This window comes from Halichoerus grypus, chromosome 14 (assembly GCF_964656455.1).
Source record: "Halichoerus grypus chromosome 14, mHalGry1.hap1.1, whole genome shotgun sequence".
Lineage (NCBI taxonomy): Eukaryota > Metazoa > Chordata > Mammalia > Carnivora > Phocidae > Halichoerus > Halichoerus grypus.
Window position 1 is genome coordinate 57,251,506 of NC_135725.1, and position 27,010 is coordinate 57,278,515.

The following is a 27,010-nucleotide window of genomic DNA, read 5'->3' on the forward strand; positions in this document are numbered from 1 at the left end:
CGTGCGCACGCGCGTCTGGCCGCCCGCCTCCGAGAGCCGCCCTCCCTCCCGGCGCGCGCCCCTCCTCCCTCTCTCCCTCCCTTCTTCTTCTTGGCTCCGTCGCTCCCGCGGCGCGAGGCGCTCTCGCTCTTCTCCTCCTCCTCCGTCGTCGCCCCTCCCCCCGCGCAGCCGCCGCCGCCGCCGTCGCCGCCGCCGCCGTCGCCGCCGCGAGACCCCCGCGCGCCGCGCGCCCCCCGCCCTCCCGCCCCGCGCGCCCTTCGGCCCCGGCAGCCCCTGAGGAGAACGAGAGGGCGAGCGAGCGCGGCGCTCCCGGGCCGGCTCGGCCCCCTCCCCTCACCATCGCCGGCCCTTCGCCGCCCTCCTCCGCTTCCACCCCCTCTCCCCCCCCCCCCGTCAAGTTGAGGCCCCCTCCGGGGGGGGGAGGCCCGGGACCGGGAGCGAATTCCCCTAACTCCCTCAGCCCCTCCCCCCACCTGGCCCGAGTGTGAGGGAAAGGGCCCGGCCCGGCCCGCGTCGTGTGTGAAGGAGGACCCGGGCTGGCCCACGGGCCGTCTGGGGCCTGGTCCGGCCCGCCGGGTGTGTGAAGACAGAGGCCCGGTGCGGCCCGGCGGAGGGCGAGCGGAGGGGAGGGGCCTCGTCCGGCCCGGCCGGTGCGAGAGGACTGGGGCTCCGGCCCGGCGCCGCCGCCGCCGCCGCCGCGATGGCCCAGCAGCAGATGACCAGCTCGCAGAAAGCCCTGATGCTCGAGCTGAAATCCCTGCAGGAGGAGCCGGTGGAGGGCTTCCGGATCACCCTGGTGGATGAGTCCGACCTCTACAACTGGGAGGTTGCCATCTTCGGACCCCCCAACACCCTCTACGAAGGCGGCTACTTCAAGGTACCCCTACCCCCTCCCAGGCCAGGCTTCCCCAGGCGGAGGCCTCCGCTCCCGGCCGCTTGCGGGGCCAAGAGTGTGAGCGCGAGTGTGTAGAGGGGGCTCCTCACCTCGGCAGCCCCCTCCCCCCATCCGTGGAAGCAGGAAGGCCTTGCTCACCAAGTGCCTTTTCTTTGTCATGGGGGCGGGGGCTGGAGGCCAGACTGCACCGGGAAATAGGAAAGCCTCTCTGGCTAGGGTAGTGGCTACCGGCGGAGGAGGGCTGTCTTTGTTTTGTTTCCCCCAGCTGAGGGTGTGTGGGAAGAAAGGTGGTCTTTCCTTTCTCGTCTTCCCATCAGAACCATCCCCGCGCCGGCTGGAACTGCCCCAGAGGGCAGAGTGACCTGCACTTAGTGGATTGGATATTTCTTTTTTGGGGGGTGAGGGTGGGGGAAGGGTATTAGCTTGTCATTCCAGAGGCTGCCTAGTGACCTGACACTTTGAGGATTTGATGGGCTTCTTTGCGTGGTGGTGGTTCCAACTTCGCATTCCAGTGGGCGGTAATGAATAGGACCCTAAGAGTGGTAAACAAGGGTGCCTGCGTTTCCTTGCCTTTCTCCACTTGAGGGAACGCTAATTTAGCCCCCTTTCTGTTCTCACTCTCTGTTTACTTCAGTGGTATTTCAGAATGCCCTTTGTCCTCACCCTGTCACCAACTTTACTGGCATTTTTCCCCCCTACATGTAGAAATATCTGCAGACAGTGGAACATGTTATGTAGGGAGATTGATAGTTTCCCACTTCAGGGAGACAGAAGTGAAACGTTTTACTCAAGTTAGCTCTAGCAAATGGGGTGGTCTTACAGATGAAAAGTATCATCTGAGGTGAGAGGGTTTTGAACAGTGATATCATTCTTGAATCCAGTAGTTTTCTTTTTTTCACTCCATTTCTTTTTTTAAATTTTAAGATAATTTGGCGATATTGAGGGTTTGTTTTTGTTTTTATTTTACCATTTTTGTAGGGACGAATCATAGATTGAACGTGCAGTGTTTTAAATGGTGGAGGCGGAGACAGGAAATTAGTGCAAGGGAATCCATTTAATTTTATTTCCAAAAGTAAGTAAAATAGAGCAGTGAGTCAATCTTAGTTTGTTTTGAAGGGAGGGGCTATCTTGGCATAAGTTTTAAATGAGTATCTTAGTCATGTAGTTATGATGTACACTTTTAGGACTACCCAGTTGTGTTTTTCTATCTTTCTAAAGGTAGAACCTTCAGTGTCAGCTTTGAAATTGGGTCAACTTTGTAGAAAATGTGAAGAATTGACAGGGGGATGTTTAATATTCATGCCTGTGATAGTCAGTGAATGCCTAGTAAAAGCACATTTTTAGGATATTGTGTAAGAGCAGTTCTCTTACCAACTATATGCTTAATCTCTTGTGGTCACCATACACTATACCTTTTAGATGCAGATATTAACGTACAAGTTATTAGTGACAAATTGGAGAAAGTATTCCTGTGTCTACTGGCTAACTTTAGTGACTTAAAGTTTAATTTCCATAAAATGTCATTGGGACAATTGAGAGTCAAGGTGAATGGGTACTAATTAGAATAATCTCCACTTCAGTGTTTTAAAAAAACTATGTGAAAGGAGATAATGGGTTGCAAATTGTAGTATTTTTGCTTAAGTAGCAGGAAAAGGACTGGAGAATCCTCTCAGTTTGAAATAGGTAGTATGGGAAGAGGATTCTCTACAGTGGCAAACATTGATTTCAGTTGAATGCTTTGTAATTTCAGTCCTACTAAGAAAGAATGGTTGAATTTCATTGTGTATGTTAGATTTCTTAATCTTTTTACCTTTATTTTATCTTTTAAAGATTTTATTTATTTGAGAGAGAGCGTGAGCACGAGCACGAGCGGTGGGGAGGGGAAGAGAGAGGGAGAAGCAGACTCCCTGCTGAGCAGGAGACCAGCGCAGGGCTCAATCCCAGGACCCTGAGGTCATGACTAAAGGGAGATGCGTAACCAACTAAGCCGCCCAGGCACCCCAATATTTCTGCCTTTAATTATGACATTTAAAAATGTATGAAAATTCTTAGGTTTTATGTTTTAGTATTGTGTGAGAATTTTGTCAATTTTGTTTTATTCCTTATCATACGGCCTTTTATCCCAAAAGTCTTTTGTTGGAAAAAGGCAAATTTGTGGTCATGAGCAGTTAACACTGGTGATAAGTCTAAAGCCATTGTTTTTTATTTCACTGCTTTTGTCATAAAACAAGGCTTTTAGTGTGTTCCACTACAGCTGCAGTTAAAAGTTGGCACAGACCTTCTTCTACCACTATTCTCCCATATCAAATGATAGTTCTTGAACATTTAGTATAATTTATTTTCAAGTTAAATTCTTTTCTCTATTTTACATAATAGTTTCTGAAGGCAGTGGGACCGCCAGTCATTCTTTACATTTTTCATAATGTGACTCCTTTACTTTTATATATTAATAGGCTTCTTATTGATCTTTTTCACCATGAAATAGTTGGCTCTAGTCTAATTATGGCATCTGTTGTGGTAGAGACTGGTGAGGCTTGTATTTCACAAATTTTTTTCGATTCATCTTTTGTTTTTTAAATATCTCAAAATATCTCGAGTTGTGTGTTTCTTAGCTCTCGGGTTTCGGGGTGGCATGTATGATGGGTAAAGGTAGTTTCTTGTGCCTGTTTTTCTGGATGTTATACAATCTTTTTGTCCAGTTTTTTGATCTCTTAGACTTAGGGAGTGAACGTCTTTGCTGCTTCTACTTTTTCCTCTAGGGGTCAATCATTACAAAACACAAAGTAGGAGACGGCTTGGAACAGAGAATGCCTCTGAACTTAATTTTGCTACTGTGGGGCAAGTTGGAATTTTATGATGTTATTGGATGAATAAATTGTCGATCAAGTGAGCAGTTAATGATGACTTAACAAGTCCACCCCATTCATTTAAAAAGCACTATCTTTTCAAACAACTCCTGCTAGTGATCATAACTTAGTATGGTGCTTTGGTATAGAACTCCTTGGAGCACCTGCATTATTTATCTGAAACCATGGTGACAAGTGAGTCTAGAGATCAGAAAGTGAGTGTGTCTAGGGGTGCCTGGCTGTCACAGTAGTTGGTAGAGCATGTGACGCTTGATCTCAGGGTTGTGAGTTCGGGGCCCATGTTGGGTGGAGAGATTACTTAAAAAAAAAAAAGTCTGTTGCATGATGTTCATAACAGTTCAAATGATACAGAAAACTTAAAATATTGCAGTTAACTTTTCGTAGTTTTGATTTTATTCAGTAATCTGGTGAGAGTGAAATAAGGTTTTTCCATTTTTAGAAAACTTCAAACTGATAATTTAGAAAAGTATTTGTTATATACTAAAAGTTTTCCTTAATTGAAGCTTCTTTATCAGACTTAACAGTTTGATTTATATTAAAGAAACTCTTGAAAAAAAAGAAACTCGAATAGTTTTTAAAAATAATGGATATGTATTATTTTCATTTGTTCTAGAATAAATGAATCTATTTTCTGCCCCCCCTGCCCCCCCCCAAAAAAAACCAACCAAAACCCTACCAAACTTAACCTTTGGGCCTGGCAATAGCATACTCCATTTTGTGACTCTGATTCTTAAGATATAGTTGAAACAATTATTTTAAGAAAGTGATTCTTAGTCTTTTTGTTATATGGATCCTTCTGAGAAACAATTTTCTCTGGGAAAACATTGGCACACATAAACTAGTTTGTATACATTTTCAGAGGGTTAACCGACAGGTTGAGAATTCCTGTTTTAAAGGATTTGGATAGGCAATTTAACTTTAAAATTATGAAAGTAGTGCTTTTTTTTTTTTTAAAACAATTGTATAATGATTATTTCTGTCAATTAAAGCTATCTTATTTCTTAATTTTTCCTCAGTCACTTTGAGAATACCTCTTAGAGCTTTTAGCTGTAACCTTTTCTGGAAGCTGAACTTGTCTTGAGTGCTTAGTGAACTAAGGCAACACTGTAAATGGAAACATAGTTAATGTCCAGTGGTTTGGGGCACTACTGTAAATGCAGTTTTAGTGTTCCCCACTGCGCCCCCCCCCATGGCAAAGGTATAGCACCTCAGTATTTATAGAATATTCTTTTTTTTTTTTTAAGACTTTATTTATTTGACAGAGAAAGACAGCGAGAGAGGGAAGACAAGCAGGGGGAGTGGGAGAGGGAGAAGCAGGCTTCCTGCGGAGGAGGGAGCCTGTTGGGGGCCCGACCTCAGGACCCTGAGATCATGACCTGAGCTCAAGGCAGACGCTTAATGACTGAGCCACCCAGGTGCCCCTATGGAATATTCTTTTACCCTATTAAATTGATTCCAGATGCTTTTTTTTTTTTTTTTAAGTTTTTAGCTTGTTGGAAATTGGGATGTGTTTTAAAATTTCCATCAACCAGGTGGCACTTGAGACCTAGTTGTGAGAGAATCTTCCATTGAAATCTTCTAATGAAATTTTTTTGAATGCCAGCATCGGTGTCTTAAATTTGATAAAATATTGTTTCTTTTTGAATGAAAGATTTGAGACCTAGTTAGTACTTTGTTTGCAGCATGTTGATTCCTGTTTTTCAGAGATTTGTGTTAGTAATATTTATGGAGTACTCATCATAGGCAAAGCACTGTGTGAAGAATAGCTGTAATAAGGGAAAGTATAGGACATTGGTAACCATAGAGCTTTTATGAATGATCTTTAAAATCTTTGTGCAGACTTTACAGAAATGTGAGGTGTGTTATGTACGCAATTGTAAATGGTAATTTAAATCAAAGCTTTAAAGTTTTTCTTTTAAGATTTTATCTATTTGAGAGAGAGAGAGAGCCCGCGCGAACGTGCTAGAGCACACGCCCCAAAGCTTTAAAGTTTGAACATTTTATCTGTTTGAGTAGAGCGCACGCCCCAAAGCTTTAAAGTTTGAGCATTTGTCAACATAACTACAATCTATCATGATAAAACCTTCTACTTCATCTTTGCAACTTAGCATTACTGATCCTAGTTTAAGGTTCCAGAAGAACCTGTCTTGTTGGAGACAAGTGAAATAAAGGAGGCCATCTAACAAATTGGGCCACCTCTGCTAATCTAGTTATGGGGAAATAATAGTGAGGAAGAGTTAGAAATTCAGGGCTTAGGACTACAGAACTCCACCTTGCTTGAAAGGTCATATTTAAAAGATCTAATTCTTTTGGGGCACCTGGGTGGCTCAGTCAGTTAAGCGTCTGCCTTCAGCTCAGGTCATAATCCCAGGGTCCTGGGATTGAGCCCTATGTTGGGCTCTCTGCTCAGCGGGGAGCCTGCTTCTCCCTCTCCCTCTGCCCCTCTCCCCTGTTCGTGCGCTCTCTCTCTCTGACAAATAAATAAAATAAAAATAAATAAAATTTTACTTAAGTTTAAAGGTCACAAGGGTAGTTCTCTATTCCTCCAAATTATGGGTCGAGATTGTTATGATGACTTCAGTTTATAGCTTAAATTCACTGGAAAAAATTGATTTTTTTGTTTGTTTTTGGACTACGTAGAGAATGATAAATCCTATTGCAGAAAGATTTTTTTCTTTTTAATTGGCAAATGGGTTTAATAATTTCTCAGTACTTCAAGTAGGGAGTGGGTTGGTGCTCGTGTTGAGAAATAGAAGTCTAAGAAAACTAGTTTTGGAATTAGAAATGAATACATCTCTCATAGAAATGACAGTGGGAGGATGATGGGGGGGTGTAAATTTCTTAATGCAATATTGGTTTATGCTTTTAAAATAATAATGCCTTAATATTTTTCCAAGTAAATTTAAGCATCATAGGAAACTTGAGTAGTTTAAAGTTAATGCTCTTTTTGTTGTTGTTCTTTCAGCTGAGTCTGTTAAGTGGTATTCCTTGCCTCTATTATAGCATCTTTAGATCAGTGCCACAGTTTTAATATATTCTGTGTCTGGATTTCCAAATTTTATAATGTATTATTTATCTGTTTTGCTGTATTTGCTGCATGGGCAGCTGATGTTTAATTTGAGGGATAAATCCTATGGAATAATTTGGATTATGTGGCTCACCTAGTAACATACATAGTAATTCGGATTATAAGTATTGAACGATTACTATCTTGTTGAAGATAACCATGGTCCCATTTATAAGATAATATTAAGAACTGGCAAAGTTACAGCACTTGGGACAATATGTAATAATCTTTTGTAGAAACAGAATAACTTAGAAGAAAGATTTTTTTTTTAAAGATTTCATTTATTTATTTGAGAGAGGGAGAGAGCATGAGCAGGGGGAGGGACAGAGGGAGAGGAAGAGGGAGAAGCAGACTCCTGTCTTGAGCGGGAAGCCAGACAGCAGGGCTCAATCCCAGGACCCTGAGACCAAGTTGAAGTCAGATACCTAATTGAGCCATCCAGGTGCCCGTAGAAATAAGGTTGTTTTTTTTTTTTAATTTTCAATTAGCCAACATATAGTAGTACATCATTAGTTTTTGATGGAAGATTTTTTTTAAAGATTTTATTCATTTTTGTGTGACAGAGAGAGAACTAGCACAAGTGGTGGTGGGTGGGGGGGACAGAGGGAGAAGTAGACTCCCTGCTGAGCAGGGAGGCTGATGTGGGACCTGATCCCAGGACCCTGGGAACATGACCTGAGCCGAAGGCAGATGCTTAACTGACTGAGCCACGCAGGCATCCTTGAAAGATTTTTTTTTTTTTTTAAAGATTTTATTTATTTATTTGACGGAGAGAGACACAGCGAGAGAGGGAACACAAGCAGGGGGAGCAGCAGAGGGAGAAGCAGGCTCCCCACCAAGCAGGGAGCCCGATGCGGGGCTCGATCCCAGGACCCCGGGACCATGACCCGAGCCGAAGGCAGACGCCTAACGACTGAGCCACCCAGGCACCCCTGAAAGAAGATTTTTAAGTTTACTTATAATCATACCCGATATATATAATAAGACAAAAAAAGTTTTGTTATTCAAAACAATATCCTTCATATAATTTGAAAATTTTCTTTTGAAATTGTTGGCAGGGACGCCTGGGTGGCTCAGTCGGTTAAGCGTCTGCCTTCGGCTCAGGTCGTGATCCCAGAGTCCTGGGATCGAGTCCCGCATCGGGCTCCCTGCTCTGCTGGGAGCCTGCTTCTCCCTCTGCCTCTGTCTCTCTCTCTCTCTGTCTCTCATGAATAAATAAATAAAATCTTTAAAAAAAAAAAAAAAAAAAAAAAAAAAAAGAAATTGTTGGCAGAGGCACAGGTAAAAGTAGTGGTACTTCATTTTCACGTCATTTTAAATTTTATTTATTTTTTAAACATTTTATTTATTTGTCAGAGAGAGAGCGAGCGAGCACACAAGCAGGGGGAGCAGCAGGCAGAGGGAGAAGCAGGCTCCCCTCTGAGCAGGGAGCCCAATGCTGGACTTGATCTCAGGACCCGGGGATCATGACCTGAGCCGAAGGCAGACGTTTAACTGACTGAGCCACCCAGGCATCCCTCACATGTCATTTTTTTTTTTAAAGATTTATTTATTTTTATAGACACAGAGGCAGAGGGAGAGGGAGTCTTAAGTAGACTCTCTGCGGAGTGTGGAGCCTGACTCTATCTCACCACCCTGAGATCACGACTTGAGCTGAAATCAAGAGCCAGAGACTTAACCGACTGTGCCACCCAGGCGTCCCTATATTCACAGGTCATTTTTGATTGAAAAATAATATTACTCAGATTATTATTTTTTGCCTTATTTACTGAGTTGAATCAGAGTCAGTTTTGAATATTAAATGAAACAAAACAAAGTCCACGCTAAAGAAGGAAAGATTTGCCACTAATAAGAACATTAAGAAGTTGTACAATAGGCTCTGAAGGCAGTTCTCAAAAAAAAGAATTCTGAATTGTTTTGAGCAACGTGGGTGTAGCCCTGTTCGAGTGGGGGTATAGCCAGCCTTCTGAGGTATTTGCTCTGAAGGGGGCAAAGCTCATTTGAATTCTGGTAGTTGGATTAGGGGAAAAAAAAAAAAAAACAGAAAAAAAAACACTTCTTACTTAAGGCCCATCTTGATCTTAATCACCCAGCTGCTTTTTCCCCCATTGGATAAACAGGAATAATGATGTATTCAAGCTGTTAAGGACTAAGCCCTGTGGAAAAACTTTGTGCTAATGTTTAAAAAAAAAAAAAAGTATAACTGTTCTCAAGGTTCCTACCCTGAGTTTTTTGGAATTTGTTAATCATATTTCAACATTTATTCTGAATGAGAATGACAAAATTTGCTAGACAAAGAGTGAAATGTCTTATTGAAGATAAGGAAATTATGTAGAATTTAGATTTAAGATTTAAAGAATCTTGTGTTAAAAGGGCTTTAGGAACACCTGGTTGAGTGTCCAAGTCTTGGTTTTTGGTTCGGGTCATGATCTCCGGGTCCTGGAATCAACCCTGCGTCGGGCTCCACACTCAGGTAGTCTGCTTGTCTCCTCTCTGCCCCTCTCCTGGCTCGTGGTCTCTCTAAAATAAATCTTACCATGAGAGACTTTGGACTCTGAGAAACAAACTGAGGGTTCTAGAGGGGAGGGGTGTGGGGGGATGGGTTAGCTTGGTGATGGGTATTAAAGAGGGCATGTATTGAATGGAGCACTGGGTGTTATACACAATTAATCATGGAACACTACATCAAAAACTAATGATGTAATGTATGGTGATTAACATAACAATAAAATTTAAAAAAATCTTTTTTTAAGAAGGGGGGCTTTTTTTTTTATATTGCATCAGTCACACAGCAAGTTTCACTTTTTTTTTTTTTTTTTAAGATTTTATTTATTTATTTGACAGAGACACAGTGAGAGGCGGGAACACAAGCAGGGGGAGTGGGAGAGGGAGAAGCAGGCTTCCCACTGAGCAGGGAGCCCGATGTGGGGCTCGATCTCAGGATCCTGGGATCATGAAAGGGGGGGGGGCTTTAAAATGAGAACACTTCCTGAGTTTTTATTTTTTTATTTTTTAAAGATTTTTATTTATTTATCTGACAGAGAGAGACACAGCAAGAGAGGGAACACAAACAGGGGGAGTGGGAGAGGGAAAAGCAGGCTTCCCACAGAGCAGGGAGCCCGATGCGGGGCTTGATCCCAGGACCCCGGGATCATGACCTGAGCCGAAGGCAGACCCTTAGCGACTGAGCCACCCAGGCGCCCCACTTCCTGAGTTTTTAATTAAATCTCCACTTTATGTAACTTTTTCCTGAAGATTTTTTATTGGTAAAGTACAGAATAAGTTATGTACAGAGAGGTTCCTTGAATTAAAAATGGTGCTGGGACGCCTGGGTGGCTCACTCTTTAAGCATCTGCCTTCGGCTCAGGTCATGATCCCAGGGTCCTGGGATCGAGCCCGGCATTGAGCTCCCTGCTCAGTGGGAAGCCTGCTTCTCCCTCTCCCACTCCCCCTGCTTGTGTTCCCTCTCTCACTATCTCTGTCAAATAAATAAAATCTTTAAATGATGCTAGTAAGTGGCAAAACTGGAAAAGTTACTTGGGGATGTATAAGTATTGTATTAAGGAAATCAATTTTTTTCTGTTGTGGCCACATCTAGTAGTGTGTGAGTCTAAATGCTCTTAGATTATGAGCTCGTTAAGAAACGCCACTGGGTCTTTGAATTTACTTCGCATTTGGCAGAGGACCAAAAAGAGTAAGTGGTTATTTTGGGGGGAGTCACATCCTTTGAGAATGACATCCCCCTCCCTCCTAATTCTGCGTGCAATTTCAAGGAATTACTGATACCTGATTTTTTCCATAGACTTTAGGTGGTCAACCCCTAGTCTAGGACATGTGGTAGACTAAAGTGGCTAAATATTTGGACTGCGTAGTTATTCTAGTTGTGCTTTCCACTTTGGGAAGAAATTGCAGTTTATGTGGTTTTGACATTTTATAGTTGCTTGGTTGTCTGAATTAGATCTCATGTTCTTGATGACCAAAGTTTTAGCTAAAAATTAAGATTGAAATCTTGGTTATATACTAATATAGCAAATTACGATCTTTATAGGGTTCCTCTTGTAATTTAAATACTATAAAACTGGGGCGCCTGGGTGGCTCAGTCTCTTAAGTGTCTGCCTTCATCTCAGGTCCTGATCCCACGGTCCTGGGATCCAGCTGCACACCCCTGCTCAGTGGGGTGTCTGCTGCTCCCTCTCCCTGTGCCCCCTCCCTACCCGCCCCCCCGCTTGTGTGTGTGCCAGCCCGCTTGTGTGTGTGCCAGCCTGCCTGCCACTCACTTGCTTGCGCTCTCTCTCAAATAAATAAATAAATAAAATCTTAAAAAAATAAATACTATGAAAGTTATTTAGAAGAGGTTAAGAATTTTAGAGCAGTGATGGTAAGAGACATTACCCAAACCTGCCAACCATAACAACCTGGACCTCTATAGTCCCATGGAGATAAAGATTGCCATAACCCACTTGGAAAATTTAATGAAATAAAACAAAACAAGTAACCCAGTTCTGTTTTAGCCTGCTTTTCAGAATGTCAGAAGACATCTTTTAAAACTAGAAATACATTTTATTTTATTTTTATTTTATTTTCAGTTAGCCACTGTATAGTACATCATTAGTTTTTGATATAGTGTTCAGTGATTCATTAGTTGCATATAACACCCAGTACTCACAACATGTGCCTTCTTTAATACCCATCACCCTGTTACCCCACCCCCCTCCCCTCTGAAACCCTCAGTTTCCCTGTTTTAGAATTTCTTATAAAGTGGAGGATTTTAAAGTAGTGACTGTAAATGTTATGAATATTTTAATGAGGTTCTTGATACATTAAAAAATCAGAATAATTAGAAAAGCACATTTTTAAAGCTGTATTTTTGCTTTGATAATATTCTGTGTGCATATATTTTGTTAAAGAATAATTTTGGTGAAGTATAGCCAAGTGTGCATATATTTTTTCTCCCACCCCATATATATAAAGTGTCCTAAATAAAATATTAACTACATCTTGCCTATACTGTTTACATATATATATACCTTGAGTGAATTAATTATTAACAAGGTAGAGTAGGGAGGGAACTTTTAAAGTAGGTTAAATTTCTGTGTGAATTATTATAAACAAGCTCTCCTGGGTTATTGTTTGAGCTACCAAATATGTCTTGAAGTGTACATCTGTAATGAGGCCTATTAGACATTTCTACTAGTCTGGACTTTTTTAAAGTATGTCCTATTTATACTAAAGATTTAAACACTAAACTGGGCTCTACCTTTTTTCATAAGCCTCTTCTATATTCACTCTCCTGGATATTGGACAGTGTCTACCCAGTCACACAAGCCTAGAAGCTGGAAATAAGATGATTTCTGCTTCCTCTTTCCACATATCTAATTAATTTTAGTACCTCATGTCTCTGCTATTTAGCCCCTCCTCTTCATTCCTACTGCTACCATGTAAGTTTATACTCAGTTGTCACTCACTTGGACTGTGACAATAGCCTCTTTACTGTCTTATATCCTTCCAGTCAGTGATGCTACCAGAGTAACCTTTCTAAAGCTCTAATCTGACTTGTCTCCACCAAAAAAAAAAAAAAAAAAAAAGGAAAGAAAGAAAGAAGCTATCTGTTCATCTTTCACAAAACTAAGTAAAAATTTCTTTGTGTGGCATATAAGGCCCTTCATAATCTGGTTCTTGCTTACTTTTCCAACTGTATTTCCAGTTCTTGCCCCATAGGTAATTTTTCACAGTGCCATTGCCTAAGTTGTTACCTGCCTGGAATGCCCTTTTCAACTTTTCTCCTGCTCTCTTTAGTCTGGGGAACTCCAGCTTATATTTTAAAACCCAATTCACTGTGAATGACCTCGTGAAAACTGCTCAGGTTCACCCCTGTAACCTATACTCTTCCCAATTAGATTGTTTTAAGGTAAAGCCAGACACCCTGTCCTTTCATCCCTAAATACTGGTGTCCCCAAAAGATAAGAACTCTTTTTAAAAATATAATTGGGGCGCCTGGGTGGCTCAGTCGGTTAAGCGGCTGCCTTCGGCTCAGGTCATGATCCCTGGGTCCTGGGATCGAGCCCCGCGTCCGGCTCCCTGCTCAGTGGAGAGCCTGGTTCTCCCTCTCTCTCTGCCTGCCTCTCTGCCTACTTGTACTTTCTCTCTCTCTGTCAAATAAATAAATAAAATCTTTAAAAAATATATATAATTGCATTATTATTATTATTTTTAATAGGCTCCACAACCCAGCATGGAGCCCAGTGTGGGGCTTGAACTCACGACCCTGAGATCAAGCCCTGAGCTTCGAGTCAGACGCTTAACTGACTGAGCCACCAAGACACACTGCATTATTCTTTTTTTTTTTTTTTTTTTTAAGGATTTTATTTATTTGGCAGATACAGACACAGCGAGAGAGGGATCACAAGCAGGGGGAGCGGGAGAGGGAGAAGGAGGCTTCCCGCAGAGCAGGGAGCCCGATGCAGGGCTCGATCCCAGGACCCTGGGATCATGACCTGAGCCGAAGGTAGACACTTAATGAGTGAGCCACCCAGGCACCCCCACACTGCATTATTCTTACACTTAATAAACAGTAATTCCTACACCTGAAACTAAGGTAACATTGTCAAATATGCTCAAATTAAAAAAAATTCCTTAATATTATCTAATATTCAGATTGTCCCAGTTGTCTCATAGATAAACCTCTAAGTTAATTTGAATCAGGATCCAAAATAAAATCCACAATTGCATCTGGTTGATATGCTTCTTAAGACTTTCTTAATTGATAATTTTTCTTTTCTTTCCTTTTTTCTTTTCGGGAGGGGGAGGGAGGGCCAGAGAGTAGAGGGAGAGAGAATCTTAAGCAGGCTCCATACTCATTGCGGAACCTGCTGCAGGGCTCCGTCTCACAACTCTGATATGACCTGAGCCAAAATCAAGAGTTGGACATTTAGCCAACTGAGCCACCAAGGCACCCCTCTTCTTCTTTTTTTTTAAATAACAGCTTTATTGAGATATGATTCACATGCCTTATAATTCACTTACTTAAATACACAATTCAGTGTTTTTTAGTATATTCACAGTTTTACAACCATCGTGACAATTAATTTTAGAACATTTTCTTCACCCAAAAAAATCCCATACCCATTAGCAGTCACTCCCCATTTCTCCCCAAGCTCTAGGCAACCAGTCTACTTTCTATGACTGTATATTTGCCTATTCTGTAAATGTACAAGTTTATATTTCATATAAATGGAGTCATATAACATATGGTCTTCTGTGAGTGGCTTTTTTAACTTAGCATAACATTTTCAAAGTTCCTGTGTTGTAGCATGTATCATAATACTTCATTCCTTTTCATTGTTAAATAATGTTCCAGTGTATGAACATTTGAGTTGTTTTCTACTATTTGGCTATTAAAAATAATGCCGATATGACCATTTGTGTACAAATATCAGTGTGGACCTGTGTTTTCATTTCTCTTGGATATTTACCTAGGAATAGAATTATTGGGTCATATGAGAACTCCGTGTACCATGTGAGGAACTGAGACTGTTTTCCAAAGTGGCTGCACCTTTTAACATTCCTACCAGCAGTGCCTGTCAGAGTTCTGTTTTCTCTACATCTTCACCAACACTTTCTCTCTTTTTTTTTTAAACTTTATTTGTTGCCAATTGAATGTATTTAACTACTGAACTGCTGTCTTCAGTTTTAAGGAATTCACTATTGGACTGGTGATAATTATATTTTATTATAAACTGAAGGATGTTATTGTAATACTAAGAGTAATGGAAGTTTACTATGTTTCTAACACTGGGGGTCACCAGACATAATCCTGGAGTGCTCTAGCCCCGTATTTAGCTAGCTGCATATTTTTTCTGCATTATTTCTTTGCTTTAATTCATAAAACTTCCCATACAGGATCTAGTGGAACTAAATTTAGTTTAGTAGATTTGATGGAAAAAAATACTAAATTCCTTGGAGTGAAATCTGTCATGCAGGTATTATACTGGAATTTCATAACATTAATGATGTAATGAGGGACATTTAGTAAGGGCATTAAGTTATTGTTTTTCTAGGAAAAAATTCAAGCAGCATGAAAGTTTTTCTGTCCCTGAAAATCACTTAACTGTTTGACATTTAATCCTCCAGAAAATACTCTGTGCATACACAAACATATCTATGCATTTTTAAACTATAAATATAGTTATACTTAGGGGCGTCTGGGTGGCTCAGTCAGTTAAGCGTCTGACTCTTGACTTCGGCTCAGGTCATGATCTCAGGGTTGGGGGATCCAACCCTGAGTTGGACTCCCTAGTTCGCAGGGAGTCTGCTGGAGTTTCTCTCCCTCTGCCCCTCCCCGTGCTTGCACATTCTCTGTCTCTCTCTCTAAAATAAATCTTTAAAAAAAGGGGCACCCGGGTGGCTTAGTCCGTTAAGCGTCTGCCTTCGGCTTGGGTCATGATCCCAGGGTCCTGGGATTGAGCCCCACATCGGGCTCTATGCTCAGCGGAGAGCCTGCTTCTCCCTCTCCCTCTGCCTGCCTTCCTGCCTACTTGTGATCTCTCTGTCTGTCAAATAAATAAAATCTTAAAAAAAATAAAAAATTTAAAAAATGTGATTATACTTATAAGCATTTTTCTGCATCTTGCTTTTAAACTTAATAGTTTATCTTGGAGATCTTTCCATTATCAATATTTATGGATTGTCTCAGTATTTGTAAGTATTGCACAATAGTCCAGTTAAAGATATACTTTATTCCCCAATTGATGGACAGTTATTTTTAGTTTTTTACCTTTTTTTAATAAGATTTTAAACTTTTTTTGTGTGTGTGTGAGTATAGTGACAGAAGTTTATTAAGTGAAGATACAGAAGAAGCTCTCAAGAGTGAGAGGGGTCCCGACAGGGTTGCCAAGAGGGCCTTAGGGTTGGTCTTTTATAGAAAGCTAACAAGGGAACTTAAATCCTTTCAACATTTCTATTGATAACACCTTCAGTGGCTTATTTCCTTTTTAGGAGCTGGTTAATTTTTGTTGGTCACAGGTAATTATCATAAAGACATCCACACCACACGCCTAGGGCAGGGTGGTCCAATTTGTCCCCTTATCTCTGGTTTCCCCACACCTCCACATTTTTGGGGTTTCTGTGAGCCTCATCACCTACCCCCTATCTATCTCTCCCTACCTACCCCCCCACCCCCGTCCCTTACTCATTCCTCCCCCTGGAATAGTAACCCTAACTGCGTTAGGGAATGGGACGATGACTGCTCTGCAGAAATGGGGCGGCGGGCTGTGTGGCAGTTAGAATCTACCTAGGGGTCAGTCCAGGGGCTTGTGGGATGGCTCCAGGGGGTCATGATAGGCAGCAAATGGTACATGCATCAGCACATGCAAAAGGATGAACATGAAAGGGGAACCCTCGGGCACCTGGGTGGCTCAGTCGGTTGAGCGACTGCCTTCGGCTCAGGTCATGATCCCGGAGTCCTGGGATCGAGCCCCACATCGGGCTCCCGGCTCGGCGGGGAGCCTGCTTCTCCCTCTGACCCTCCCCCCTCTCATGCTGTTTCTCTCTCGCTCGCTCTCTAATAAATAAATAAATAAAATCTTTAAAAAAAAAAAAGAAAGGGGAACCCTCTTACACTGTTGGACAACTTTTTTTTTTTTCTTTTTAAGATTTTATTTACTTATTTGACAGAGAGCACAAGCAGGGGGAGCAGCAGGCAGAGGGAGAGGGAGAAGCAGACTCCCCCGCTGATCAAGGAACCTGACATGGGGCCTGATCCCAGGACTCTGGGACCATGACCTGAGCTGAAGGCAGATGCTTAACTGACTGAGCCACCCAGGCGCCCCTAACTTTTTACTTTTTTTTTTTTTAAAGATTTTATTTATTTATTTGACAGAGAGAGACACAGCGAGAGAGAGAACACAAGCAGGGGGAGTGGGAGAGGGAGAAGCAGGCTTCCCGCGGAGCAGGGAGCCTGATGCGGGGCTCGATCCCAGTACCCTGGGATCATGACCTGAGCTGAAGGCAGACGCTTAACGCCTGAGCCACCCAGGCACCCCTCTAACTTTTTACTTTTACAATCAAAGCTTAAAGGCACATTTTTACATATCTTTATATTTTTGTAAGTAGATTTGCTGTATTAAAGGAGAGAAATGTATTTAAATTTTACTAGAAAGTCAAATTATCCTTCAGAAATACTAATTTTTATTACATAATGTATATGGGTATTATCAAACTATAAAATTGGCAGTTCTGATAAATCAGCTTTAATGATGGTTGTTTCTCTTAACTGTGAATGAAATTTAGCTTTCATGTCATTGGCCATTTGTATATGTAAGTTTTCTATACTTGTCCTTTGCCTATTTTTCTTTAGGTTTTGTTTTTGTTTGTTTTAAATAGGATAAAGGCTGTTTGCATAAAGAAGGTCATCATTTGTCAGATGTGTTCCTTGTTGCAAATACCTTTCCCCATGTGTCATTTATGGATGACGTAATTTAAAAGATCGTGCTTACAGTTCTGCCCAAGTTAAACATGAAAATGAGCATGGAGAAAATTGTGTTTGTCACTGTAATGACAGTAGGATAGAAGAGTTTGTAGGGTTTAGAGTAGGCTCTCTTAAAACATTATCATGTGGATGATTCATATCCTGTGAACAAACGATACAAATAAAGTACAGGCTGATTTAAGAGTTACCTGTGTATTTTACTATGAAAATGGTAATAACACCTTTTAAAAGATAAAATGTAAAAAAATAAAATGTTAATCCCCCTTGTACGTTTATTGTAGAAAGCTTTAGAAATTCCTGAACCTATGAAGAAAAAGTCACTTGTAATGATGCTACTTAAAAATACCCCCCCTTTTTTTTTAAAGTAAACTCTGCCCAATGTGGGGCTTGAACTCACAACCCCCAAGATCAGCAACTGAGCCAGCCAGGCACCCCTAGAAATAATAACTTCATATATTTTTTCTGAATATGCCATTGTTCATTTAAAAATTAAATACTGCATATTCATTCTTTTCAACTTAATATATTTAGAACATTTTCCCAACTATTCATTATTTGACCTTTTCTCTTTTATTGGACCTGGAGATTTATTTTGCTTTCTAAACAATGCTATGTTGTATACATTTTTATATCTATATTTGTGTGTTTTTCACATAAGTTTCTGGTACTGAGTATATTGGGTCAAAAGTTATGAATATCTCCATAATACATGTAGAGAAGATACTTTGAACTGTTATTCTTTTTTTCAAGATTTTATTTATTTAATTTATTTGAGAGAAGAGAGTGAGAGAGAACATGGAGGGGGAGGGGCAGAGGGAGAGGGAGAAGCAGACTTCTCGCTGTCAAGGGAGCCTGACACATGGGACTCGATCCTGGTGATTATGACCCGAGCTGAGGGCAGACGCTTAACTGACTGAGCCACTCCGGCTCCCCTTGAACTGGTTTTGACAAGATAAGGTGCTATAGTAAAAATGCCAGTTTTCTGGAGGGCTAAGAAACCATTAAAGAGTTGGCTACTATGCCTTGGTTTTAAATAATTATATGTGGAAAATTAAAGGAATTAGAGTAGCCAAAGCAATTTTTTTTTTTTTTTAAAGATTTTACTTAGAGAGTGTGTGAGTAGGGTGAGGGGCAGAGGGAGAGAATCTCAAGCTGACTTCCCACTGAGCACGGAGCCTGTCACAGGAATGTATCTTACGACCCAGGAGATCATGACCTGAGCGGAAACCAAGAGTCGGAAGCTCAGCCGACTGAGCCACCCAGATGCTGCAGCCAAAACAATTTTGAAAAAGAATAGCAAAGTTAGAAGATTCACAATACCCAATTTTAAGATGCAATATAAAGTATATAAAGTAATGCTAATCAAGACAGTGTGGTATATTGAACTAAAGGAACAGAATACAGAACCCAGAAATAGACTTACACAAAATGTAGTCAACTGATTTTTTTGACAAAGGTGCAAACATAATTCACTGGAGAAAGGACAGTCTTTTCAACATATGGTGTTGCAAAAATTGCTCATCTGTATGTTAAGAAGTGAGGCTCAACCTAAACGTGTCGTATGCAAGAATTAACTCAAAGTGGATCATAAACCTAAATGTAAATCATAAAGCAGTAAAACCCTTGGAAGAAAGCATTGGAAAAAGTCTTCTTGACCTTGAGTTTGGCAAAGAGGTCTTAGATATAGCACCAAAGGTGCATGAACCCTGAAAGAAATAATTGATGAGTAAGGTATGGTGACTAACATAACATAATAAAATTAAAAAAAAAAATTGATGAAGTGAACTTCATCAAAAATTTAAAACTATTTTCGGTCAAGTACACAGATAAGAGAATGAAAAGACAAGCCATGAACTAGGAGAATATATTTGTACATCACATATCTGAGAAAGGAATCAGAATGTTCTGGGGAGGGACCTGGGAATCTAGTGGGTATTTCCAGGTGATTCTGATTCCTGATTCTGGTTCTTATTCATGATTTCGGTATGATTCTGTTTTGCTTTATTTTATGAGTAGAATGCCTTTATGTTCCAGAGATACATATAAATTTTTTATTAGTCAAAAAAGGGGTACTTTAAAATTTATTTTTATGTTTATGTGCTTCTCTACCACCAAATACCATCTTCCCATGCAACCATGACACAACTACACCTGTGAAATTATAACCAGAGTTTTTCTTTAAGCTTTGGAATTTTTATGTTAATAGCTTGTATAATTTTGCTCCTAAGGATTTTTGCATATGATGGGGTTTTTTTGTTGTTTTTTGTTTTGTTTGGTATATGATGATTTTAGTTCAGACAAGGAAAATAGTTCTCATTTTTATTCAGACAAGGGAATTACTTCATAACATATCTAATGTATTTGAGGCAATAATAAATTTACTTAGTAAATGAGAAACTAGTAAAAAAAGTATGGCTAAACTGAATATTTTAGCTTCTTATGTAATGCTTTACAAACATTTAGAGAAGGATTTGGGGCCTACGTAAATCATCATTATGTTTTTCTCATATAATTAGAACTATCAGTATTAACTTCAGAAACATGGAGTACATTTAAAGTTAGTCATTTTTATTTATGTATATTTTTGGTTACCAGTACTGAATGCTTACTATGATCAGGTACCGTTGTAGGTGTTGAGGATATAATGAACAAAACACTTGACTCATGGTGCTTATGTTCTAGTTGGGGAGATAGACAATGAACAAAAAAATATATGGCATCTTAGAAAGTGGTAAGTGCTAAGGAGAAAAGAGTGAAATAGAGTTTGAAGTTGGGAAGAGGGTATTAAAAATTTTTTTGTGTATGACATTTTAGATATTTATTTTTTAAAGATTTTATTTATTTATTTGACAGAGAGACAGCGAGAGAGGGAACACAAGCAGGCGGAGCGGGAGAGGGAGAAGCAGGCCTCCTGCTGAGCAGGGAGCCCAATGCGGGGCTCGATCCCAGGACCCCAGGATCATGACCTGAGCCGAAGGCAGACGCTTAATGACTGAGCCACCCAGGCGCCCCAATATTTATTTATTTTTAAAAGATTTTATTTATTTGCCAGAGAGAGACACAGCGCAAGAGAGGGAACACAAGCAGGGGGAGTGGGAGAGGGAGAAGCAGGCTACCTGCAGAACAGGGAGCCCGATGTGGGGCTCGATCCCAGGACCCCGGGATCATGACCTTAGCCAAAGGCAGATGCCTAATGACTGAGCCACCCAGGCACCCCTGCTTTTTTTTTTAATTTAAAAAAAATTATTTATTTTTTAAGATTTTATTTATTTATTTGACAGGGAGAGACACAGCGAGAGAGGGAACACAAGCAGGGGGAGTGGGAGAGGGAGAAGCAGGCTTTCCGCTGAGCAGAGAGCCCGACGCGGGACCCTGGGATCACGACCTGAGCCGAAGGCAGACGCTTAACGACTGAGCTACCCAGGCGCCCCCAAAATTATTTATTTTTAAAATTGTGGTAAATGTATATAACATAGAATTTCCCATTTTAATCTTGAAAAAAAAATTTTTAAGTAGGTTCCATGCCCAACATGGGGCTCGAAGTCACAACCCTGAGATCAAGAGTTGTATGCTCTACTAACTGAGCCAGCCAGGCGCCCTCTACCATTTTAACCATGTTTAAGTGTTAATTTAGTACTTAATACCATTAATTTTTGTACTTTAAAAGCTGTCTGATTTTGCTGTGGAAGATGATCACAAAATATCTATCTACTTCCCCTCTGCTATACATCCAATTTTCAAATAGTTTCTAGACTTACGGATTTCTTGTATTGAGTTAACAATTTTTTAAAAAAGATTTTATTTATTTATTTGTAGAGAGAGTGAGAGAGCACCAGCAGGGGGAGCAGCAGAGGGAGGGGGAGAAGCAGGCTCCTCACTGAGGAGGGAGCCTGATGCGCAGGGCTCGATCCCAGGACCCTGAGATCATGACCTGAGCTGAAGGCAGACGCTTAACCAACTGAACCACCCAGGCACCCCTTGAGTTTTTTAGAAATCAAAGTTTTACCTGTCTCTAGTTTAAAGAATCAGATGGGTTCTACAAAGTTATTTCATTGGGGTGCGTGGGTGGCTCAGTTGGTTGGATGTCTGACTCTTAGTTTCAGCTGGGGTCATGATCTCATGGGTCATGGCATTGAGCCGTGCATGCGGTTCTGTGCTCAGCTGGAGTTGGCTTGGAGATTTCTCTCCCTCTACCCCTTCCCTGCTCATGTGCATCTGTGCTCTTTTTCTTTCTCTCTAAATAAATAGGGGCGTCTGGGTGGCTCAGTCACTTAAGCCTTGGGACTCTTGATTCTGGCTCAGGTCATGATGAGCCCCCCCTATCGGGCTCTGCACTCAGCTGGGAGTCTGCTTGAGGATTTCCCCCCCCACCACTCTCTCTCTCTCTCTCTCTCTCTCTCTCAAATTAATCAATAAGCCTTTTAAATAAATAAATCTCTTAAGAAAAGTTATTCCATAGAATAGTTCCCCAGAGAGCCCCTCCCCATTTCCACCTCTCCACGAGAAAGAACATCTAATTCTTATAGCTAATTATTTTGGTACTTACCTCCTTAATATTGTGCTTCTTTTACTACTTTTTTATTTTTAAATTTTATTCATTATCTGTGATTGCCCACCATGGGAGATAAGGACTTCTTTTTAAATTCCTCCACTGCCTTCTCTTTCCCTCTGACATACATGCACATATATTCCTCCAGTCTCCCTACAGTTATATCCTAATTATAGATCTTCACTGCTTACAATCTTAAGATGTAGTAAAATATTGCTTTTTATTTTCCACATGATATTTTGTTTTCCATTTAGTTACCTTTTTCTGCTTACTTTTCTGTGTGGTTATTACTAATTCCAATAATTTTTTTGTATCAGTTTTATTGAGATGTAATTTACATTCCAGGTAATTCTCCCATTTAAAGTGTTTAATTTAGGGACGCCTGGGTGGCTTAGTCGGTTAAGTGTCTGACTCTTGTTTTGGCTCAGATGATGATCTCGGGGTGTGGGATCCAGCCCTGCATTGGGCTCTCAGTGTGGAGTCTGCTTGAGATTCTCTCTCCGTCCATTCCTCCCCTGCCTATGCTCACTCGCTCTCTCATACATAAATAAATAAAATTTAAAAATAGAGATTAAATGTTTGATTCAGGGTTGCCTGGATGGCTCAGTCGGTTAGGTGTCCAACTCTTGATCTCAGTTCAGTTCTTGATCTCAGAGTTGCGAGTTCAAGCTCTGCATTGGGCTCCATGCTGGGTGTGGAGCCTACTTAAAAAAATAAGTAAATAAAAATAAAGTGTTTAATTCAGTGGTTTGTTTTATATTTAGAGTAGTGTGACCATTAATTACTACAATCAATTTTAGCAGATTTTCTTCACCTCCCAAGAAAACCTCTTAACCATTAGCAATCACACCCTGTTTCCCCTCAGCCTCTTCAATCCTAAACAATCACTAGTCTGCTTTTTGTCTATATAGTTTATCTGTTCTGAACATTTCATATAAGTGGAATTATACAGTATATAGTAGGTGATCTGTTGTGACGAACTTCTTCCCTGAGCGTAATGTTTTCAAAATTCACCTATGTTGCTGAAAAAATTCCATTATATGGACATACCACATTTTGTTTGTCCATTTGTCTGTTGGTGGACATTTGGGTTGTTTCTACTTTTTGGCTATTATGAATAATGCTTCTGTGAACATATGTGCATATTTTGTGTGAATGTACTTTTCATTTCTCTTGGGTGTGTAACTAGGAGTGTAATGCTAAATCATAAGTTAACTGTTTAATCTTGTGGGGAATTGCCAGAGTGTTCTCCAAAGTGGCTGTATCATTTTACTTTTCACCAGTCTCCTGAAGTATTCTGAATTTTATTCTGCATGGTTGCTTTCTTTATCTAGTTTACAACTGTTATCTGAGTTCACTCCCTTCACCATCATCCTGAGTCTTTCATGCTCCTACCTGTGTTGGATTGGCTGTTTACCTTATTCTCTGTGTTTTGGTTCATTCTTTTGTTTTGGTATATCTTACCCTTCAGTAGATGTTTTTGAGGAGGTGTGCGTAGCAGGTGAATTTTTGAGCTCTTATTGTACCTTTACATTTGAATTGCTTGGCAGGGTATAGAATTCTAGGTTGGAAATCATGGAGCTTTAGAATTTTGAGCCTATTGCTCTATTGTCTTCTTGGTTCCAAAAGGGCTGTTTGAAATTCAGAACCATTCTCAGTCCCGTCCATTATATGTGAACTATATTCTTTTGGAAATTCGCAGGATCCTCTTTGTGTCCCTACTATTCTGAAATTTCACATTGCTGTGGGTACTTTTAATCTGGAAACTCATGTTCTTCAGCATTGGGAAATTTTCTTGAATTATTTTAGTGATATTTTCTCCTATAAATTTTTGCTGTTCTCTTTTGGAAGTGCCTGTTACCTGGATGTTGGGTTGCCTGGATTAATCTCTAATTTGAAATGTCTTTTACTCTGATTTTCAGTTTCTTTGTGTTTTTATTTTTTATTTATTTCTATTATTATTATTTTTAGATGCTATAGATGTTTAAAGATTGGGCATACAGCAAGCATTTTACATAAATTCTTGAGTTTTTAAATTATATAACAGGAAATAGGGGCCCCAGAAAAATAGGTCTCTTTCCATAGGTCTTAATCCTTGGCCTCTGCAGTAAAGACAATCTCTAGCAATCCAACAAGTATTTGCTACCCACCGACACATTACTTGGTAGGAAACAAAAGCAGCTATAGGTCTGTCCCTTGTCTTCTTACTAAAGGATTACCAATAGCCTGAAAAGCAGTGTTGTGGCCCAGTATTCAGTACTTGTATACATGAACCTTTTAATTCCACATTTTCATATTTATTAGGGAGGGCAGTTGGAGTTGGTAGCTTCTAACCTTCTAGTCAGAAATGTTAAATGCTCAGGAGGGCCATGTATTGCAATGGGCTTTTTGTTCAACTTTCGTTTTGTCAAATGTTGCAAAAGAATTCCAGTGAGTAAGAAAGTCATTAATTCCTTATACTTCAGTTTCCGGTCTTTAAGTTAGCAGTAAGCTTCAGGTGTTCTACTTAGCCACGTTTAATTTTTAAGAATCTTAAGAGGAAAAATGTTTCATATGTAATTAAAAAGAATGTTGCTTGGTAAGAGTTGGGATTGAGCTCACTATTTTTTATTTTTTTTAATTATCTTTTATTTTTATTTTTTTAAGTAATCTCTGCTCCCAACCTGGGGCTTGAACTCACTACCCCAAGATTGTGTCACATGCTCTACCAACTGAGCCAGCCAGGCACCCCATGTTTTTATTCTTTTAAATAAATAATTACCTCACCTGGGGTGCCTGGCTGGCTCAGTCAGTAGAGGGTGAGACTCTTGATCTCAGGGTTGTAAGTTTGAGCCCCACGTTGGGTGTAGAGATTACTTTAAACAAATAAAATCTTAAAAATAATTAGTGCACTTTTATCTTTCATCCCTTCTATGGAGTTTTTCATTTTTGTTTTATGTAGCATATTTTAGTATACTGATTTTTAAGTGTGTGGTTTAATTTTTTTTTTTTTTTTTAAGATTTTATTTATTTATTTGACAGAGATGCAGCGAGAAAGGGAATACAAGCGGGGGAGTGGGAGAAGGAGAAGCAGGCTTCCTGCTGAACAGGGAGCCTGATGTGGGGCTCCATCCCAGGATCCCGGGATCATGACCTGAGCCAAAGACAGACACTTAACGACTGAGCCACCCAGGCACCCCTAATTTTTTTTTAAGGTTTTTTTTTATTTGATAACACAAGTAGGCAGAGGGGCAGGCAGGGGAAGAGTAGAAGCAGGCTCCCCACTGAGCAGAGAGCACGATATGTGGCTCGATCCCAGAACCCTGGGATCATGACCTGAGCCAAAGGCAGCTGCTTAACCAGCTGAGCCACCCAGGAGCCCCACTGCTGTTTTATTTGATTTCAAAGAGTTCTATCTTGATATCTGATTTTTTAAAATAACATTGTTTTTGAGGCATGGTTGCATTATCTTCTGTGAACTTGCTGAAGACATTATATATATTTAGATACAGGTTTGTTTCTTTTGGGGGTTTTCTTGTTTGTTTATTTTGAGAGAGAGAGAGAGAAAGCACGAGCAGTGGGGAGAGGCAGAGGGAGAAGCAGGCTCCCCGCCGAGCAGGGAGCCCAACACGGGGCCCGATCCCAGGAGCCAAGCCCGAGATCATGACCTGAGCTGAAGGCAGACTCCCAACCGACTGAGCCACCCAGGCACCCCTGTTTGTTTGTTTTAAGCTTCCTTTTCCCTCATAGACTGTTTCTTCCAGGTTGTTATTTGTTTTTGGTAAGAGTGATTCATGTTAAAGACTTTACCTCAAGTCTGGTCGTTTGGTTATCTGCTCAGTAGTTTTTTGGGTTTTTTTTCAATTGAGGTATACCATGTATAAAATAAAGTGTATGTATCTTTAAATGTACAGCTTAATGAATTTTTACTATAGACTCATGTATTCACTTCCCAGAACAAGAGAGAACATTTTTAGTGCTCCAAAAGGCACCCATGTACCACTTCCAAGTCCATACACTCACTCCCTATTAAACACCAATTAGGGGCACCTGGCTGGCTCAGTTGGTAGGGCATGCAGCTCTTGATTTCAGGGTCGTCAGTTCAAGGCCCACACTGGACGTACAGCTTATTACTTTAAAAAAAAAAGCTTTTAACCACTAGTTATTCTGATGACTTATATCACCATAATTGAGTTTTGCCTGTTTTTCAACTTCATATAAGTGAAATTGTTCCATTTTTTCTTCTCTTTTTGTTGTTATACATTCTTTTTTTTTTTTTAAGATTTTTTATTTATTTATTTGACAGAGAGAGACACAGCTAAGAGAGGGAACACAGGCAGGGGGAGTGGGAGAGGGAGAAGCAGGCTTCCCGCTGAGCAGGGAGCCTGATGCGGGGCTCGATCCCAGGACCCTGGGATCATGACCTGAGCCGAAGGCAGACGCTTAACGCCTGAGCCACCCAGGCGCCCCTGTTGTTATACATTCCTATAATTCTTTTTTAGAGGTTACTCTAACGCAGTTTAGAGTATTTAACTTTAACACTATTGACATTTGAGGCCAGTAATTTTTTGTCGTCGGGTAGGGGGCTGTCCCGTGTGTTGTAGGATGTTTAGCAGCATCCCTGGCTACTACCCACTAGGTACCTGGAACAACTGTCTCTCCCTCTGTTGTGACAAGCAATAATGTCTTCAGGCATTGCCAGATGTCCCCTGAGGTGTAAAATTACCCTTGGGTGAGAACTACTGCCCTCAATATTTCAATCTACATTTTTTTTTAAGATTTTATTTATTTATTTGACAGAGAGAGAGCACGCACAAGCAGGGTGAGCAGCAGCCAGAGGGAGAACAGGGAGCCCAATGCTGGGCTCGATCCCAGGACTCTGGGATCATGACCGAGCCGAAGGTAGACGCTTAACCAATTGAGCCACCCAGGCACCCCCCCCCCCTTTTTTAAAGTGTATTTATTTATTTAAGTAATTTCTACACCTGACGTGGGACTCAAACTTAACACCTGGAGATCAAGAGTCGCATACTCTTCTGAGTGAGCCAGCCAGGCGCCTCTCAATCTGCATTCTTAACTTATTACAGTTTAGTGTAAGTTAGTTAGTGCTTTTCAAAAAATGCAAGAACCATATAACAATTGAACTTCAGTCTGTCCCCCTCCCCTT

General features: G+C 40.7%; 1 protein-coding gene across 2 annotated transcripts in view; it reads left to right on the forward strand.

Moving 5' to 3' along the window:
- The first annotated feature begins 218 nt into the window (after nucleotides 1–218).
- Nucleotides 219–27,010, forward strand: part of UBE2R2 (ubiquitin conjugating enzyme E2 R2) — a 109,058-nt gene continuing 82,266 nt past the window's right edge. The window contains exon 1 of one of the 2 annotated variants that reach the window (XM_078061393.1): nucleotides 219–877. In XM_078061393.1, coding sequence (XP_077917519.1) covers nucleotides 701–877 — 177 coding nt within the window. In that variant the 5' untranslated portion in view covers nucleotides 219–700. The remainder of the gene's footprint in view (nucleotides 878–27,010) is intronic. The other variant, XM_036069576.2, reaches the window with a different exon arrangement.